This window comes from Manis javanica, chromosome 7 (assembly GCF_040802235.1).
Source record: "Manis javanica isolate MJ-LG chromosome 7, MJ_LKY, whole genome shotgun sequence".
NCBI classification, from domain to species: domain Eukaryota; kingdom Metazoa; phylum Chordata; class Mammalia; order Pholidota; family Manidae; genus Manis; species Manis javanica.
Genome location: NC_133162.1, coordinates 79534814 through 79553564, shown reverse-complemented (window position 1 = coordinate 79553564; position 18751 = coordinate 79534814). Strand labels below are relative to the sequence as shown.

The window sequence follows — 18751 nt, the reverse complement described above, 5'->3', positions numbered from 1 at the left end:
TTTAGAGAAACTGATTTACAGATAAAATATAATGTCTGGGATAAATTTCTAAATAATTTGTGGTGTGTAACAGGTAAGAATATAGAGCACATGAAATTAGCTATGAATTGATAATTGTTGGGAGTTGGATGATGGATGTATGGAGGCTCATTAATCTATTTGATTTTTGCATATGTGCAAAATCCTCCTCAGAAAGAAAACTGTTTCAAGACCACCTAGTCTAAGTCATATTAGAGGTTCTAGTCTCTGTTCTCTGCTATAGTATAAGCTTGATAACAAGAACCCAGTCTATCTTGTTCACAATTAAGCTCCACAGTTTAAAAGTGATGCATGTAGTTGGCTCTCAAATTACCATATTTCCTCAAGCATAACATGCCATAAATTACAAAATACATACCTTTATTTTATGTGCCATTAAAAAATACTGCAAATTATGACATACCATCAATTTTTAGAAGTATTTGGGTTTCAGATGTTATAATGTGAAAAAATATTCATTTGAGAATTAATGGAATATCATATCTGTGGAATAAATGAATACTGTGAGGTCAAGATTATGATGAAGATGCTTCATACATGTTCAAAACCAGGCCAGGGTGTATTTTTGAAGGTATCAACAATTCTGTAATGAATATATTTCTTCTTAAATATCGAAATTTTATGTCCAAGTTTATAGGTCACTCTTACAAAACCTCAACAGAAAATGCAGCATTCTGTCACAATGCGCTCCACCTTTTCACCACTATTAAGGACCCCTTTTATTATTTTATCCAAAGGTCCCCATACTTAGAAATACTTTGATATTAAGTAAAATTCATATGTTAAGCTCATTTCCTTCATTTTCCATTGACTAAACATGTAGTATTCATACTGAGGCAATACAATGTCAGCTAAAATAAAAGAAACATGACCCTTTACATACCCTATATGGACTGCACTACAGGGAAAACAAACAGTTCCATCAGACAATCTACTTTTTTTAGCCTCTAATGCTACTTTCTCAGAACCCCAGAACGAGTGGAACTGAGATGACAAGAGCTGAAGCCTGCTCCTATGTTAAGTCAAGGAAGGGCATTTAGATAGTCCATCGTAACGGTATATTATATGTTAGGCCCTTTGCTTACACAACCTCCAAAAGAGGAAGGTGCATAAGGGAGTTCAATGCTATGGTGAACTGACAGGGTGAAGGGGTCTATTCAAGTTTCTAAATAATTAATAGCATAAAAATTCAACTGGTTTTCTAGGTTGCATGGGAACAGAGTAGCGAAAAGAAAATGCTATTTGTGGGATTTTAGATCACTTACCCTCTCTATGTCTCAGTTTAGATTTGAGTGCAGAGGACCAGTCATTCATCTTTGCATCCCTAGGCAGAGTTCAGAGGTTTCCCAGAGAAGGCACTTGTGTCTACAAAATGTGTAAATGGATAGAAGGATGGTGGTCCTCAAAACCTTTAAGACATCTTCCCTGTCCCTGATTCAAACTCTCTTGAGAGAAGATGAAAGTTAGGAAAGAGGACACTACCCAGGAAACATGACCTCAGGAACCAGGTAAGGAAAAAAAATGCAACTAGAAATTCTCTTTATCTTTGAAAAGTTGTACATGCCAATGGTCATCTCTGAATGCCTAACACGTAATGCGGACTAATAAATCTACATGCAAAAACTCTCACGAAATGCCAAAGACAATCCGATTTTTAAAATGAGAGGATGCACACAAAATTTCAAAATTGGTATAATTATTTGAGGAAAAAAGAGGTAGTGACAAAGGGATCAGAATTTTTAAAATTCTCATCCTACAAACATTAGCACAGACCTCTCCTTATCCCCAGGTTCAAAACCATCATATGTTAATTCTACATGTAGAGTAAACCATTAAGAAAAATAAAACCAGTTATCAGATGAAAATCTGCAGTTGTAGTGGTCTTGTTTGGGAAACCTGGTCTGGAAGCTTAGCAGGTCCTTGTGGGTTCTAGTAGTGAGGGGAACTAAGGGCACTCTGCCATGGGCACCGAGAACAGCAGTGGGTCAGTAGGTTTTAGCAGTTTGTTCTAGTAAGTATCACACTAGAAGCCCCTCCCAGTGCCCAAAGGAGGAGAGAATTAAATATTCTGAGATCAAGTTCCAGCAATGACCAGTCTTTCTCTTACCCAAAGGATGGGGGCAGATTCACAGGATTGAGAAGGACATAGAAGCTATCAAAAAACTTCTCTTTTCCTTAAAGTTGACATACTAGGATTCAGGACTGCCTTACTTAGAAAAAAGCCATGAATATGCAGCCACATGAATTGGAGAAGATCAAAGAAAACATGTAGGAGTCCATGCAACTGCTTTTCTTCCTGTTGAAGTATTTAAGAGTGCAACCCTACTAATTCTTTGCTCCACATCATATTGTTGGAGTGGGATAGCTTAACATTTGCTTTATAAAGCCACATATGTTGGTTAAGTACCAGGCATAGCAATGATGTAGCTTGTTTACCTCTCCTTTTCAATTTCCCTTTGAAATACTGACTTGTTGTAGGGAGTGGCTAAAGATGGGGGCGTGAATAGGGTGGTGAAAATCTCCCCACAAAACCACGTGTTTTGAAAATACAGTAAATACAACTATTCCTAAAAGAGAGACCAGAAGATACAGTACAACAGCCAAGCTACATCTACATCTGCAAGAACTTGGCATCTCAAAAAAAGGGTAAGATACAGAGCCATGACCCAGTGGCACCAAGCACTGAACCAACCCAAGCTCACTGGAGGGAGAAAAATAATCAGAGTGGGGAGGGAGTGGAAGCACAGGACTGCTAAACAGCCAGCCCTAGTAATCTGCACCAGGAGCACAGACAAACATTGCATACTGGATATTAGAGAAATGGAAAAGTAAAATTCAAGATGGAGACTCTGAGCGGGTCCCCACAGCCAGCTCCGCTAAGACAAAAGAAAAGCTGGTGCTTTAAAAGTCACAAAGGGACAAGGGTTTAACAGGTGGACAAAATCATCCTGGAATACTCAGCCCTACAGGCTGGGAATAGTAAGGAACTTCAGGCGCCCTAAACCCCTGAGTGGCAACGCAGCTCCGAAGGCCCTCATGGAGATAAGCAACCTGCCATTCACTCCCCTCCACCGGCACTGCAAGCAAACAAGCTGACCCACCAGTGCTGCAAACCAGGTGGTGAGCAACTTCGCCCATACCAACCACACAGTCTTCCCCTGGCACGCAGCTCACTGGGCAAGATCTAGAGGCTGCCCATGTGCGCAGCTGCCTGGCACAGACAGAGGAAGCTGGCCCAAAGTCCAGAAGGCATGAAGGGGTGGCGTTCTCGCAGAACACACGCTGCACGGTTGTGAACCCCAGCAGTGCCCTAGGCCATCCTAAGAGCAGCCCTGTCCACGGCAGCTCAGGGGATTAACCCTGACATTTCTCCCTTTGTGCGAGTAACTGGTACAGGCAGCAGAAAAGGGCAAGGCAACCAGCAAGCAGGAATGGACTTTGTTCTCCCAGCTGATACATGGGCCACTTGCCAGCGATCACTTCTATTGCCACAAAAATGCACAAGAACCTGGTCCAGTCCTAAATCACTCAGACGCCAGAGAGAGGGCCTGGTGAGATAGATATAACCAATCTTCCTGAAAAAGAATTCAAAACAAAAGTCATAACAACGCTGATTGAGCTGAAGAGAAATATGCAAGAGCAAAGGGATGAAGTCCAGAGGGAGATAACAGAACTGAAACAATCAAAAAAAGGACTTAGGAGTAGACTGAATGAGGTGCAAGAGACTGTTAATGGAATAGAAATCAGAGAACAGGAATACAGAGAACCTGAGGCACAGAGAGATAAAAGGATCTCTAGGAAAGAAAGAATATTAAGAGAACCATGGGACCAATCCAAATGGAACAATATTTGCATAATAGGATTACCAGAAGAAGAGAGAGAAGAAGGGGTATAAAGTGTCTTTGAAGAAATAATTGCTGAAAACTTCCCCAAGATGGGGAAGGAAATAGGCTCTTAGACCATGGAAGCCCACAGATCTCCCAACAAAAGGCAACCAAGGAGGTCAACACCAAGACACATAATAATTAAAATGGCAAAGATCAAAGGCAAGGTCAGGGTATTAAAGGCAGCCAGAGAGAGAAAAAGGATCACCTACAAAGTAAAACCCATCAGGCTATTATCAGACTTCTCAACAGAAACCTTACAGACCAGAAGAGAATGACATATTTAATGCAATGAAACAGAAGGGCCTTGAACCAAAAATACTGTATCCAGCATGATTATCATTTAAATTTGAAGGAGGGTTTAAACAATTTGTGGATGAGCGAAAGTGGAAGGCATTTGCCTCCCACAAACCAACTCTACAGGATATTTTAAAGGGACTGCTCTAGATGGAAGCACTCTAAGGCTAAATAGATGTCACCAGAGAAAATAAAATCAGAGCAAACAAAGCAGACCAACCAAATACAAATGAAAGGCAAAAATGAAATCAGCTATCCACAATAGCAGTCAAGGGAAACACAAAAGATAACACAATAAAACTTCTAAAATATAAAGAATAGAGGAGGAGAAGAAGGAGAAAGAAACATCAGACTGTGTTTATAAAAGCGTAATAAATGAGTTAATGTTACACAATTAGATAGTAAAGAGGCTACCCTTGAACATTTGGTAACCACAAACCCAAAGCCTGCAATGGCAATAAGTATATATGTATCAATAATCACCCTAAATGTAAATGGGCAGAATGCACCAATCAAAAAACACAGAGTAGCATACTGGATAAAAAAGCAAGACCCATCTATATGCTGCTTATAAGAGACTTACCTCAAACCCAAAGACACACACAGACTAAAATGGAAGGGATGGAAAACCATATTTCATGCAAACAATAGGGAGAGAAAAGGTGTTGCAGTACTTGTATCAGACAAAATAGACTGCAAAATAAAGTAAGAAGAGATAAAGATGGAAATTACATAATGATAAAAGGGGCAGTTCAAAAAGAGGATATAGCCATTATAAATATATATGCACCCAACACAGGAGCACTGATACATGTGACAAAAATGCTAACAAAACTAAAGGAGGAAATAGAAACCAATGCATTCATTTTAGGGGACATCAAGACAGCACTCACTTCAAAGGACAGATTAACCAAACAGAAAATAAGTAAGGAAACAGAGGAACTGAACAATACACTAAAACATATGGATCTAACAGACATCTACAGAACACTACATCCAAAAGCAACAGGATACACATTCTTCTCAAGTGCATATGGAACGTTTTGCAGAAACTGACCACATACTAGGCCACAAAAAGAGCCGCAGTAAATTTAAAAGGATTGAAATTCTATCAAACAACCTCTCAGATAACAAAGGTATACAACTAGAAATAAATTGTACAAAGAAAAAAAAAGGCTCACAAACCTATGGAGGCTTAAGAACATGCTCCTCAATAATCAATGGATCAATGACCAAATTAAAACAGAGATCAAGTAATATACAGTGACAAATAACAACAACAGCACAATGACACAACTTCTGTGGGATGCAGCGAAGGCAGTTCTAAGAGGAAACTATATATAGCAATCCAGGCCTATTTAAAGAAGGAAGAACAATCCCAAATGAATAGTCTAAAGTCACAATTATTGACACTGGAAAAAGAAGAACAAATGAGGTCCAAAGTCTGCAGAAGGAGGGACATAATAAAGATCAGAGAAGAAATAAATAAAATTGAGAAGAATAAAACAATAGAAAGGAATCAATGAAACCAAGACCTGGTTCTTTGAGAAAATAAACAAAATAGATGAACCCCTAGCCAGACTTATTAAGAGAAAAAGATAATTTACACAATTAAACAGAATCAGAAAAGAGAAAGGAAAAATCATGACGGATGCCACAGAAATACAAAGAATTATTAGAGAATACTATGAAAATCTATATGCTAACAAGCTGGATAACCTAGAATAAATGCACAACTTTCTAGAAAAATACAACCTTCCAAGAGTGACCAAGGAAGAAACAGAAAATCTAAACAGACCAATTACCAGCAACGATATTGAATAGGAAATAAAAAACTTACCCAAGAACAAAATCCTTGGGCCAGATGGATTCACCACCGAATTTTGTCTTTTTATTTTGGTATCATTAATCTACAATTACATGACCAACATTATGGTTACTAGTCTACCAAGATCATCAAGTCCCCACCACATACCCCATTAGTCACTGTCCATCAGCATAGTAAGATGCTATAGAATCACTACTTCTCTTCTCTGTGTGGTACAGCCCATCGCATGCCTCCCCCCTACATTATGTCTGCTAATCGTAATGTCCCCTTTTTTCCCCTTATCCCTCCCTTTCCACCCATCTTCCTTAGTCCCTTTCCTTTTGGTTACTGTTAGTCCATTCTTGGGTTCTTGAATCTGCTGCTGTTTTATTCCCTCAGTTTTTTTCTTTGTTCTTACACTCCACACATGAGTGAAATCATTTGGTACTTGCCTTTTCTGCCTGGCTCATTTCACTGAGCACAAGACCCTCTAGCAACATCCATGTTGTTTCAAATGGTGAGATTTGTTTTCCTATCATGGCTGAATAATATTCCATTGTGTATATGTACCACATCTTCTTTATCCATACATCTACTAATGCACACTTAGGGTGCCATATGTTGGATATTGTAAATAGTGCTGTGATAAACATAGTGGTGCATATGTCTTTTTCAAACTGGGCTCCTGCATTCATAGGGTAAATTCCTAGGAGTGGAATTCCTAGGTCAGATGTTATTTCTACTTTTAGTTTTTTGAGGTACCTCCATAGTGCTTTACACAATGGTTGAACAAATTTACATTTCCACCAGCAGTGTAGGAGGGTTCCCCTTTCTCCACATCCTCACCAACATTTGTTGTTGTTTGTCTTTTGGATGGTGGCATCCTTACTGTTCTGAGGTGATATCTCATTGTGGTTTTAATTTGCATTTCTCTGATGATTAGCAATATGGAGCATCTTTTCATGTGCCTGTTGGCCATCTGAATTTCTTCTTTGGAGAAGTGTCTATTCAGATCGTCCACCCATTTTTAATTGGATTATTTGCTTTTTGTTTGTTAAGGTGCATGAGCACTCTATATATTTTGGATGTCAACTCTTTATCAGATATGTCATTTATGAATATATACTTCCATAAGGTAGGATGCCTTTTTGTTCTACTGATGCTGTCCTTTGCTGTACAGAAGCTTGTCATTTTCATACAGGCCCACTTGTTCATTTTTACTTTTGTTTCCCTTGGCCAGGAACATGTGTTCATGAAGAAGTTGCTCATGTACATGTCCAAGAGATTCTTGCCTATGTACTATTTGAAGAGTTTTATGGTGTTATGACTTACATTCAGGTTTTTGATCCATTTTGAATTTACTTTCGTGTATGAATTTAGACAATGATCCAGTTTCATTCTCTTACATGTAGGTTTCCAGTTTTGCCAACACCAGCTGTTGAAGGGGCTGTCATTTCCCCACTGTATATCCATGGCTCCTTTAACATATATTAATTGACCATATATGTTTGGGTTAATATCTGGACTCTCTATTCTGTTCCATTGGTCTGTGGGTCTGTTCTTATGCCAGTACTAAGTTGTCTTGCTAACTGTGGCATTCTAGTAGAGCTTGAAGTTGGGAAGCGAGATCTCCCCTGCTTTATTCTTCCTTCTCAGGATTGCTTTGGCCATTCACGGTCTTTTGTGGTTCCATATGAATTTAAGAACTATTCCAGTTCATTGAAGAAAGCTGTTGGTAGTTTGATAGGTATTGCATTGAATCTGTAGATTGCTTTAGGCAGGATGGCCATTTTGACAATATTAATTCTTCCTAGCCAAGAGTATGGGATGAATTTCCATTTGTTAGTGTCATCTTTAATTTCCCTCTTAAGTGTCCTGTAGTTTTCAGGGCATACGGCTTTCACTTCCTTGGTTAGGTTTATTCATAGGTATTTTATTCTTTTTGATGCAACTGTGAATGTAATTGTTTTCCTGATTTCTCTTTCTGTTAGTTCATCATTAGTCTTCCTCCCGATCTTAGGTGATAAGCTTTCAGTTTCTTGCTGTTAAGTATGATGTTGGCTGTGGTTTGTCATATATGGCCTTTAATATGTTGAGGTTATAGCTCTCTATACCCATTTTGTTGACAGTTTTTATCATGAATGGATGTTGAATTTTGTCAAATGCTTTTTCTGTATTTATGGAGATGATCATGTGATTTTGTCCTTCTTTTTGTTGATGTGCTAGATGATGTTGATGGATTTTCAAATGTTGTACCATCCTTGCATCCCTGGGATGAATCACTTATCATGGTGTATGATACTCTTGATGTATTTTTGAATTCAGTTTACTAATATTTTGTTCAATATTTTTCCATCTACGTTCATCAGGATATTAGTCTGTAATTTTCTTTTTTGGGGGGGGTCTTTGCCTTGTTTTAGCATTAGAATGATGCTGGCCTCACAGAATGAGTTTAGAAGTATTCCTCCTCTTCTACTTTTTGGAAAACTTTTAAGGATAATGGATATTATGTCTTCTCTATACATCTGATAAAATTTAGTGGTGACCCTGGGGGTTTTGTTCTTGGGTAGTTTTCTGATTACCAATATAATTTCATTGCTACTAATTGGTCTGTTTAGATTTTCTGTTACTTCCTTGGTCACTCTTGGAAGGTTGTAATTTTCTAGGAAGTTTTCCATTTCTTCTAGGTTATCCACTTTGTTAATATATTGATTTTCATAGTATTCTCTAATAATTCTTTGTATTTCTGTGGAGTCCATTATGATTTTTCCTTTCTCATTTCTGATTCTGTTTATGTATGTAAAGTCCCTTTTTCTCTTACTAAGTCTGGCTAGGGGACCATCTATTTTATTTTCTCAAGAACCAGCTCTTGGGTTTACTGATTTTTTCTATTGTTTTATTCTCCTCAATTTTATTTATTTCTTCTCTGATCTTTATTATTTCCCTCCTTCTGCAGACTTTGGACCTCATTTGTTCTTCTTTTTCCAGTGTCAATAATTGTGACTTTAGACTATTCATTTGGGATTGTTCTTCCTTCTTTAAATAGGCCTGGGTTGGTATGTACTTTCCTCTTAGAACTCCCTTTGCTGCGTTCCACAGAAGTTGGGGGTTTGTCCTGTTGTTGTCATATGTCTCCATATATTGCTTGATCTCTTGTTTTAATTTGGTCATTGAGCCATTGATTATTTAGGAGCATGTTGTTAAGCCTCCAAGTGTTTGTGAGTCTTGTTGGTTTTTTTGTAAAATTCATTTCTCATTTTATACTTTTTTTTAATCTGAGAAGTTGTTTGGTAGAATCTCAATCTCTCTGAATTTACTGAGGTTCCTTTTGTGGCCTAGTATGTGGTCTATTCTGGAAAATGTTCCATGTGCACTTGAGAAGAATGTGTATCCTGCTGCATTTTGGTGTAGTGTTCTGTAGATGTCTGTTAGGTCCAGATGTTTTAGTGTGTTGTTCAGTGCCTCTGTGTCCTTACTTATTTTCTGTCTGGTCAATCTGTCCTTTGGAGTGAGTGGTGTGTTGAAGTCTCTTAGAATGAATGCATTGCATTCTATTTCCTCCTTTAATTCTGTTAGTATTGGTTTCACATATGTCGGTGCTCCTGTGTTGGGTGCATAAATATTTATAATGGTTATATCCTCTTGTTGGATTGCCCCCTTTATCATTATGTAATGTCCTTCTTTGTGTGTTGTTACTTTCTTTGTTTTGAAGTCTATTTTGCCTGATACATGTACTGCAACACCTGATTTTTTCTCCCTATTGTTTGCATGAAATATCTTTTTCCATCCCTTCCGTTTTAGTCTGTGTATGTCTTTGATTTGGAGGTGTGTCTCTTGTAAGCAGCATATAGATGGGTCTTGCTTTTTTATCCATTCTGTTACTCTGCCTTTTGATTGGTGCATTCAGGCCATTTACATTTAGGGTTATTATTGATAGATATGTACTTATTGCCACTGCAGGCTTTGTTTTAGTGATTACCAAAGGTTCAAGAGTAGCTTCTTTACTATCTGACCATCTAACTTAACTCTCTTATTATGCTATTATAAACACAGTCTGATGATTCTTTATTTCTCTCCCTTTTATTCCTCCTCCTCCATTATTTATGTTAGGTGTTTTATTCTGTACTCTTCTGTGTTTCCCTTGAGTGTTTTTGTGGATAGCTGATTTTATTTTTTGCCTTTAGTTAGTATTTGGTTGGTCTGCTTTGTTTGCTCTGATTTTATTTTCTCTGGTGACATCTATTTAGCCTTAGAGTGCTTCCATCTAGAGCAGTCCCTTTAAAATATCCTGTAGAGTTGGTTTGTGGGAAGCAAATGCCTTCCACTTTCGCTCTTCCACAAATTGTTTAAACCCTCCTTCAAATTTAAATGATAATCATGCTGGATACAGTATTTTTGGTTCAAGGCCCTTCTGTTTCATTGCATTAAATATTTCATGTCATTCTCTTCTGGTCTGTAAGGTTTCTGTTGAGAAGTCTGATAATAGCCTGATGGGTTTTACTTTGTAGGTGATCCTTTTTCTCTCTCTGGCTGCCTTTAATACCCTGACCTTGCCTTTGATCTTTGCCATTTTAATTATTATGTGTCTTGGTGTTGACCTCCTTGGTTGCCTTTTGTTGGGAGATCTGTGGGCTTCCATGGTCTAAGAGCCTATTTCCTTCCCCATCTTGGGGAAGTTTTCAGCAATTATTTCTTCAAAGACACTTTATACCCCTTCTTCTCTCTCTTCTTCTGGTAATCCTATTATGCAAATATTGTTCCATTTGGATTGGTCCCATGGTTCTCTTAATATTCTTTCTTTCCTAGAGATCCTTTTATCTCTCTGTGCCTCAGGTTCTCTGTATTCCTGTTCTGATTTCTATTCCATTAACAGTCTCTTGCACCTTGTTCAGTCTGCTCTTAAGACCTTCCATTGATTGTTTCAGTTCTGTTATCTCCCTCCAGACTTCATCTTTTAGCTATTGCATATTTCTCTGCAGGTCCATCAGCATGGTTATGACTTCTTTTTCAGGAAGATTGGTTATATCTATCTCACCAGGCCCTCTCTCTGGGGTTTTCTGAGTGATTTTTGATTGGACCAGGTTCTTCTGCCTTTTCATGGCAACAAAAGTGGTCGCAGTCAGGTGGCGCATGTTTCAACTGGGAGAACAAAGTTTCTTTGTGCTTGCTGGTTGCCTTGCCCTTCTTCACTTCTTGTGTCGGTTACCCGCACACAGGTAGCAGTCTCTGGGATGATCTCTGGAGCTGCTGTACATGGGGCCACCCTCTGGATAGCCTAGAGCCCTGCGGGGGGCTTGCAGGCATGCCGGATGGGTTCTCCTGTGAGAAAGGTGCCCCTTCATGCCTTCTGCATCTCACTCGGGGTTCCTCTGTCTGTGCTGGGTAGGCACGCACTAGCGGCAGCCTCTGGGTCTGTCCTGGTTAACTGTACACAGGGAGAAGACTCGGGTCATTGCCATGGGCGGGGCTGTTCCCTGGCTGCTCTGCAGCTGACCTGACAGGTCAGCTGGTTTCCTTGCAGAACCAGCCAGGGAGAATGAATGGCAGGCTGCTTATAGCTGTGAGGAGCTTTCAGGCTGGGTTCCCCTTCAGGGGATTAGGGTACCTGAAGTTCCTTAAGATTCCCAGCCTGATGGGCTGAATTGCCCAGGTGATTTTGTCCACCTGTTAAGCCCTTGTCCCTTTAAGACTTTTAAAAAGCACCTGCTTTTCTTTTTTCACAGGGGAGCCGGCTGTGCGGACCTGCTCTCCGTCTCCATCTCAGATTTTACTTTTCCATTTCTCTAATACTCAGTACATCATCAAATGTGTGTCTTTGGTCCCAGTGCAGACTACTAGGGCTGGTTATTTAGCAGTCCTGTGCTTCCACTCCCACCCCACTCTGATTCTTTTCCTCCCCCCAGTGAGCTGCAGTGGGGGGAGTGCTTGGGTCCTGCCGGGTCACGACTTTGTATCTTACCCTTTCCATGAGATGCTGAGTTCTTGCAGATGTAGATGTAGCCTGGCTATTGTACTGTATCTCCTCTTCTCTCTTATAGGAATAGTTGTATTTGTTGTATTTTCAAAAACATATATGGTTTTGGGAGGGAATTTCCACTGCACTACTCACACCGCCATCTTGAGCCCCTCCTTCCACTGCTCAATTTTATCAGACATTTAGAGAAGACATAATACCCATTCTCCTTAACGTTTTCCAAAAAACAGAAGAGGAGGGAATACTTCCAAACTCATTCTATGAGGCCAGCATCACTCTAATACCAAAACCAGGGAAAGACACCACAAAAAAGAAAATTACAGACTAATATCCCTGATGAACATAGATGCAAAAATATTTAACAAAGTATTAGCAAATCGAATTCAAAAATACATCAAGACAATCATACACCATGATCAAGCGGGATTAATTTCAGGGATGCAAGGATGGTACGACATTTGAAAATCCATCAATATCATCCACCACATAAATAAAAAGAAGGACAAAATCACATGATCATCTCCATAGATGCTGAAAAATGATTTGAGAAAATTCAACATCCATTCATGATAAAAACTCTCAACAAAATGGGTATAGAGGGCAAGTACCTCAACATAATAAAGGCCATATATGACAAACCCACAGCTAACATCATATTTAACAGTGAGAAGCTGAAAGCTTTTCACCTAAGATAGGGAAGAAGACAGGGATGCCCACTCTCCCCACTTTCATTCAACATAGTACTGGAGGTCCTAGTTATGGCAATCAGACAAAACAAAGAAATAAAAGGCATCCAGATTGTCAAGGAAGAAGTCAAACTGTCCCTGTTTGCAGATGACATGATATTGTACATAAAAAAGCCTAAAGCCTCTACCCCAAAAGTACTAAAACTAATATCTGAATTCAGCAAACTTGCAGGATATAAAATGAATACACACAAACCTGTTGCATTCCTATACAATAACGATGAACTAGCAGAAAGAGAAATCAGGAGAACAATTCCATTCACAATTGCATCAAAAAGAGTAGAATCCATAGGAATAAACCTAACCTATGGAAGTGAAAGACCTATACCCTGAACTACATGATATTCTTAAGAGAAATTCAAGAAGACATTAACAAATGGAAATTCATCTCATGTTCTTAGCTAGGAATAATAAAAATTGTCAAAATGGTGATCCTGCCTTAGGCAATCTACAGATTCGATGAAATCCCTATCAATATACCAACAGCATTCTTCAATGAACTGGAAAAAATAGTTCTAAAATTCATATGGAACAACAAAAGACCCCAAATAGCCAAATCAATCCTGAGAAGGAAGAATAAAGCAGGGGGGTTATCACTTCCCAACTTCAAGCTCTACTACAAAGCCACAGTTAGCAAGACAACTTGGTACTGGCACAAGAACAGACCCAGAAACCAGTTGAACAGAATAGAGAGTCCACATTTTAACCCAAACATATATGGTCAATTAATATATGATAAAGGAGCCATGGATATACAATGGGGAAATGACATCCCCTTCAACAGCTGGTGTTGGCAAAATTGGACAGCTACATTAAGAGAATGAAACTGGATCACTGTCTAACCCCACACGCAAAAGTAAATTTGAAATGGATCAAAGACCTGAATGTAAGTTAAGAAACCATAAAACTCTTAGAAAAAACATAGGCAAAAGTCTCTTGGACATAAACATGAGCAACTTCTTCATGAACATACGTTCCTGGGCAAGGGAAACAAAAGCAAAAATGAACAAGCGGGACTATATCAAGCTGAAAAGCTTCTGTACAGCAAAGGACACCATCAATAGAACAAAAAGGCATCCTGCAGTATGGGAGAATATATTCATAAATGACATATCTGATAAAGGGTTGACATCCAAAATATATAGAGAGCTCATGCACCACAACAAACAAAAAGCAAATAAGCCAATTAAAAAATGGACAGAGGATCTGAACAGACACTTCTCCAAAAAAGAAATTCAGATGGCCAACAGGCACATGAAAAGATGCTCCACATCCCTAATCATCAGAGAAATGCAAATTAAAACCACAATGAGATATCATGTCGCACCAATTAGGATGGTCACCATCCAAAAGACAAAGAACAACAAATGTTGGTGAAGATGTGGAGAAAGGGGAACCCTCCTACACTGCTGGTGGGAATGTAAATTAGTTCAACCATTGTGGAAAGCAGTATGGAGGTTCCTCAAGAAACTCAGAAAGAAATACCATTTGACCGAGGAATTCCACTCCTAGGAATTTACCCTAAAAATGCAGGAGCCCGGTTTGAAAAAGATACATGCACCCTTATGTTTATCACAGCACTATTTACAATAGCCAAGAAAGGGAAGCAACCTAAGGGTCCATGAGTAGATGAATGGATAAAGAAGATGTGGTACATATACACAATGGAATATTACTCAGCCGTAAGAAGAAAACAAATCCTACCATTTATAACAACATGGATGGAGCTAGAGATACTATGTTCAGTGAAGTAAACCAGGCAGAGAAAGACAAGTTTCAAATGATTTCACTCATCTGTGGAGTATAAGAACAAAGCAAAAACTGAAGGAACAAAACAGCAGCAGACTCACAGAACCCAAGAATGGACTAACAGTTACCAAAGGGAAAGGGACTGGGGAGGATGTGTGGGAATGGAGGGATAATGGGGAAAAAAGGGCATTACGAATAGCACACATAATGTACGTGGGGGGTTGGGGAGCACAGGGAAGGCAGTACAACCCAAAGAAGACAGATAGTGATTCTATAGCATCTTACTATGCTGACTGACAGTGACTGTAATGGGGTAGGTGGTGGGGACTTGATAATGGGGGGAGTCTAGTAACCATAATGTTGCTCATGTAATTGTACATTAATGATACCAAAATAAAAAATAAAATAAAATACTCATTTGTGTCTGTCTGTACTTACTGTTACTTCAACCAACAAGGACAGAGAAAATTTAATGTACTCCACTGATAACTAACTAATGAACCTCGGGTAAGCTATCCTAGGAGTTTGGTAGGGAACAAAGAGTGACAGAGCCTCTGCTCTATCAGGAACCCTCCCAGGGATGAGAGAGTTATGTCTCCTTTTATAATGAACTTTTGGAGGCTGAGATGGTCTTCCCTAACCTCTGGGCATCTATCTATAAGCCCATTGAAAAAATGGGCAAAATATGTAAAGCAACTAGCACAGTACTTAATATACAGTAGGTGTTCCATAAATGTTTCCTGGTCAACTATAATAGTTGACATTACTGAGTACCAACTATGTGCCAGACCCTGCTGGTTGCTTTATACATAGTATTTCCCAATAGGTGCAAATAGCCCATTTCCTCGTTAAGTAAGGCTCAGCAATTCAATTTATTTGGAGAAAATGAAAATCTTAGCTATGCATGTGGTTAGCATTTGAACCTAGCTTGACTGATTTGACATCTTATGCCCTTTCCGTTTAGTCCACATTGCTTCCTTAAACTGTTATTGTTAGCTAGAAGAAAAGTGAAAAGCAACTGAGCTCTAAGTCTAAGAATTCTAAGCTAAAAATATCCTTTCATGCCTTGACAGATATTACAAACAGGAAGGGTAAACAACATAGAATAAAACAACAAACCCCAAATGCCAAGGCTTAAAAGGTACTGCTAAATATCTTAGAATAGATAAGACTGTTAACTGATTTTTCTCTCTGTTTATAAAGGGCCTCTAGGAAGAAAGTAGTCATATTCTTACCACATTCCTCCCACTTCAAAAAATGGACATTACTTCACTTCATGTTCTAGCTAATTAAATTGTCCCAATCCCAGAATGTACTGGGACAAAAAAGTAGGAACACTTTACTTTTGGAAACTGTTCAACAAGAGAGCCAGTCAGGTAGACGGCTCAGTCACTAAGGCTGTTCAGTCTAACAGCTGAATCTCAGACTCTCCATTCCAGAAGATCAGGATGGGTAGAGATTTAATGATTTCTCTACCATATGAATCATCCTATCTGTTCATTTAATGTTTTAAAGGACTATTTAGTCTTGGGGCTGGGCAAGGGGGAATATGGAGATAGAAAAAAGAAATGAAACATAACCATGAATGCTTAACCAAAGCATAGAATGGGTTGGGAAGGAAAGAAAAGATTTTAGTACCAGTAGAAATAAAGCCAGATACCTTGGACTTTTGGGAGATGATTCTAAGTCTTAGTTACTATGGTAAGGAACTTAATAACAAGTGGCTGCCTTCAGGTGCCAGTTTCCATTAACCTCTCAGTCTCTGTAGAAACAAAAAGAGTTACAAACATTTGCCATTGCCCCACTTTTTTCCTGTCGACACTGACACCAGGAGTTTAGATCACCTACCAAAACTTATTAGTAAGATTTGACCTCTAGGAGCTTTTCTTTAAAGTTGACTGTAAACTAGAATTTCAACAGTATGGTTTAAGATTATTTTAGAAATATGAATAGGCATTTTGGTAATTAAACTCTATGTTCAATTAACACAGTTGGTATTAGCTTTCATGTTAACATCCAAAAAACATTATTTTTTTGTTTTAAATGGACACAATTGTAAATAAAGACTCTTAAACAGAGCCCCTGATAAAGCCTAAACTAATCATTTTCCACAGCTTGTTTTATTTAGATTTTATGTACTTGCACAGACACACTTAAAGAACATGTATTTATATATATAAAATATAGATGATATAGGCATTTCTGACAAATGATTTGTTAGTGAAAATTTATTAACTATATAACCTTTGAATACCAGAGAAATTTCAATATGTATAAATCAGCATGAAGTTCCTAGTTCCTAAACTTTGGTTATAGGAATATATCTCAAGTACCAGAGAATAAACAAGAATCCTAATTTAAAAAGAAAAAAAATCCCAAGAAACAGAAAATCCTTCAACTCACTTCACTTGAATCTGCCTTTTTTTTTTTACTTAGGGATTTTATTCTATATTTTCTTCCATCTTGGTCAGTTTCCAAAACTGGTATCAATAAAAACTGATCAGGGGAAAAAGGACAAACCATTACAGATAAAGATGATGTCTCAAAACAATTACTTCTGGAATTATTTTGTCTGAAATACAAAATTGTTTTAACCTAGGAGATTTACATCATGTAACACATATGGAAAAGACCCAACTTCTTAATTTTCAAAATTCAAGAACTCAAATAATGCAATCATATTAACAGCTGGGGATGAAAGGATCACAGGTTAAACCCAGTTAAAGAGATTCTTGGATTTCCACTTCTTCCCTGATAGCACTGGTATCTGGGAGCTGCAGAGGCAATTTGTGTAATAATTGGCATCAAAAGAGAGACCTGATGGGCTGAGCACAACCTTTCATGGGTTTCACAAAAATATCTGATGGGCAAATATCTGATGGGCAAAAGAAAGAAAAACTAAAGAATGAAAACTGAAATAGAAAAAAAGGAAACAAAATATATCTAAGCCTATGTACATTAGGATGGAGGGAGCTTAGATACATAAACTGACAACTGCATGTGTGTGGAAGACATTGCATCCTTGCCCACAAATGTGGATTATACATTTATATTAAGTCAGTTCATATATTACACCTGCCAATTCAAACAGGATGTTTCTGGTGAGAGATGGAAGGAAGTTCTATCCGTTTGGCTCCTCAGGCTCCAGTCCTTTGTCCTGGCTGGTTGGTGGTCTCTGCACAGGACTCAACAGCATGATAGATGAATGAATAAAGCTTGATGTCTGGTCCAGGGGTGGGACAGTTTCTGCATTCTTCATTGTAATATCGTAGCAACAGCTTATATACTTCTCCTGGAGAGCAAAAGGCCAGACCAACTTGTACACTGTGGTATATAGATGGATAAAAAGATTCTGCAAGACTTTGTCCCCCCTTCTTAAAGTCATGCTTTCATTTTTTTCTTATCCACTGTAATCCATCCAGATTTACCAAGTGTTCTTCCTGGATGGTGTATAATCCATCTAGACACTAAAGAACATTCCATTTTTATCTTAATCTAAATAATATGTACTAAATTTTGGCTTTTGAAAATACAGCATGAATTTCATATGCTTGGAAGAGTTTCTTGACATAAAGCTAAAATTTAAAAAAATACCTTAAAGAAACTACTTATTAGTTCATGATTACAACAGGCTGTACATGGTGCATCATCCATGCATCGTTTTGGGAGTTCATGGCAACTCTATTCTACATTCAACTACCTTAGTAGCCAGGCCTTTCATGTCCAACTGAAACACAGTAGGTGAGCATGATGGCATGTCTGATAAATATGACTCACAGTGAAGCCTCTTAGGTTTGAACTTTCCCTCCTACATCTTCCCTCTTTTAGTTTTCTATACCCACAAAAGTAAAAATGGACATCAACTCCAGCTTCTTGGCCTTACTTTAATAAGGTGACATACTCATTCAAGATTGCAGATCAAACTGCCAGATAAGAAGATTCTGCAAGACTTTGTCCCTCTTCTTAAAATCAGGCTTTCATTTTTTCTTATCCACTGTAATCCATCTGGATGTGTTCCTCCTGGATGGTGTATAATCCATCTAGATACAAAGTGTCAAGACTATTTCCTACTTACCAACAGTCAGTTTCCTTTCAGTAAGGAAAGTATGCATGCTGTAAATGTCTCTCATCAATTCTGAGTCCCCAAAGGTGAAATAAACCACATCTCGCTCAGCCACAGCAGCTGCCAGTATCTGTATTAAGGCTGCAACAAAGAAAAACACACAATTATATTCTGACACCATCAAGCCAACTT

At 38.4% G+C, this 18751-nt stretch overlaps 1 protein-coding gene across 3 annotated transcripts in view; it reads right to left on the bottom strand.

Moving 5' to 3' along the window:
* Positions 1–382: 382 nt before the first annotated feature.
* PARG (poly(ADP-ribose) glycohydrolase) overlaps positions 383–18751 on the bottom strand; it is a 205415-nt gene continuing 187046 nt past the window's right edge. For all 3 annotated transcript variants that reach the window (XM_036999477.2, XM_036999476.2, XM_073241213.1), the window contains 2 exons: positions 18572–18700; positions 383–17788 (listed from right to left, as the gene is read on the bottom strand). In XM_036999477.2, coding sequence (XP_036855372.1) covers positions 17634–17788; positions 18572–18700 — 284 coding nt within the window. In that variant the 3' untranslated portion in view covers positions 383–17633. The remainder of the gene's footprint in view (positions 17789–18571; positions 18701–18751) is intronic.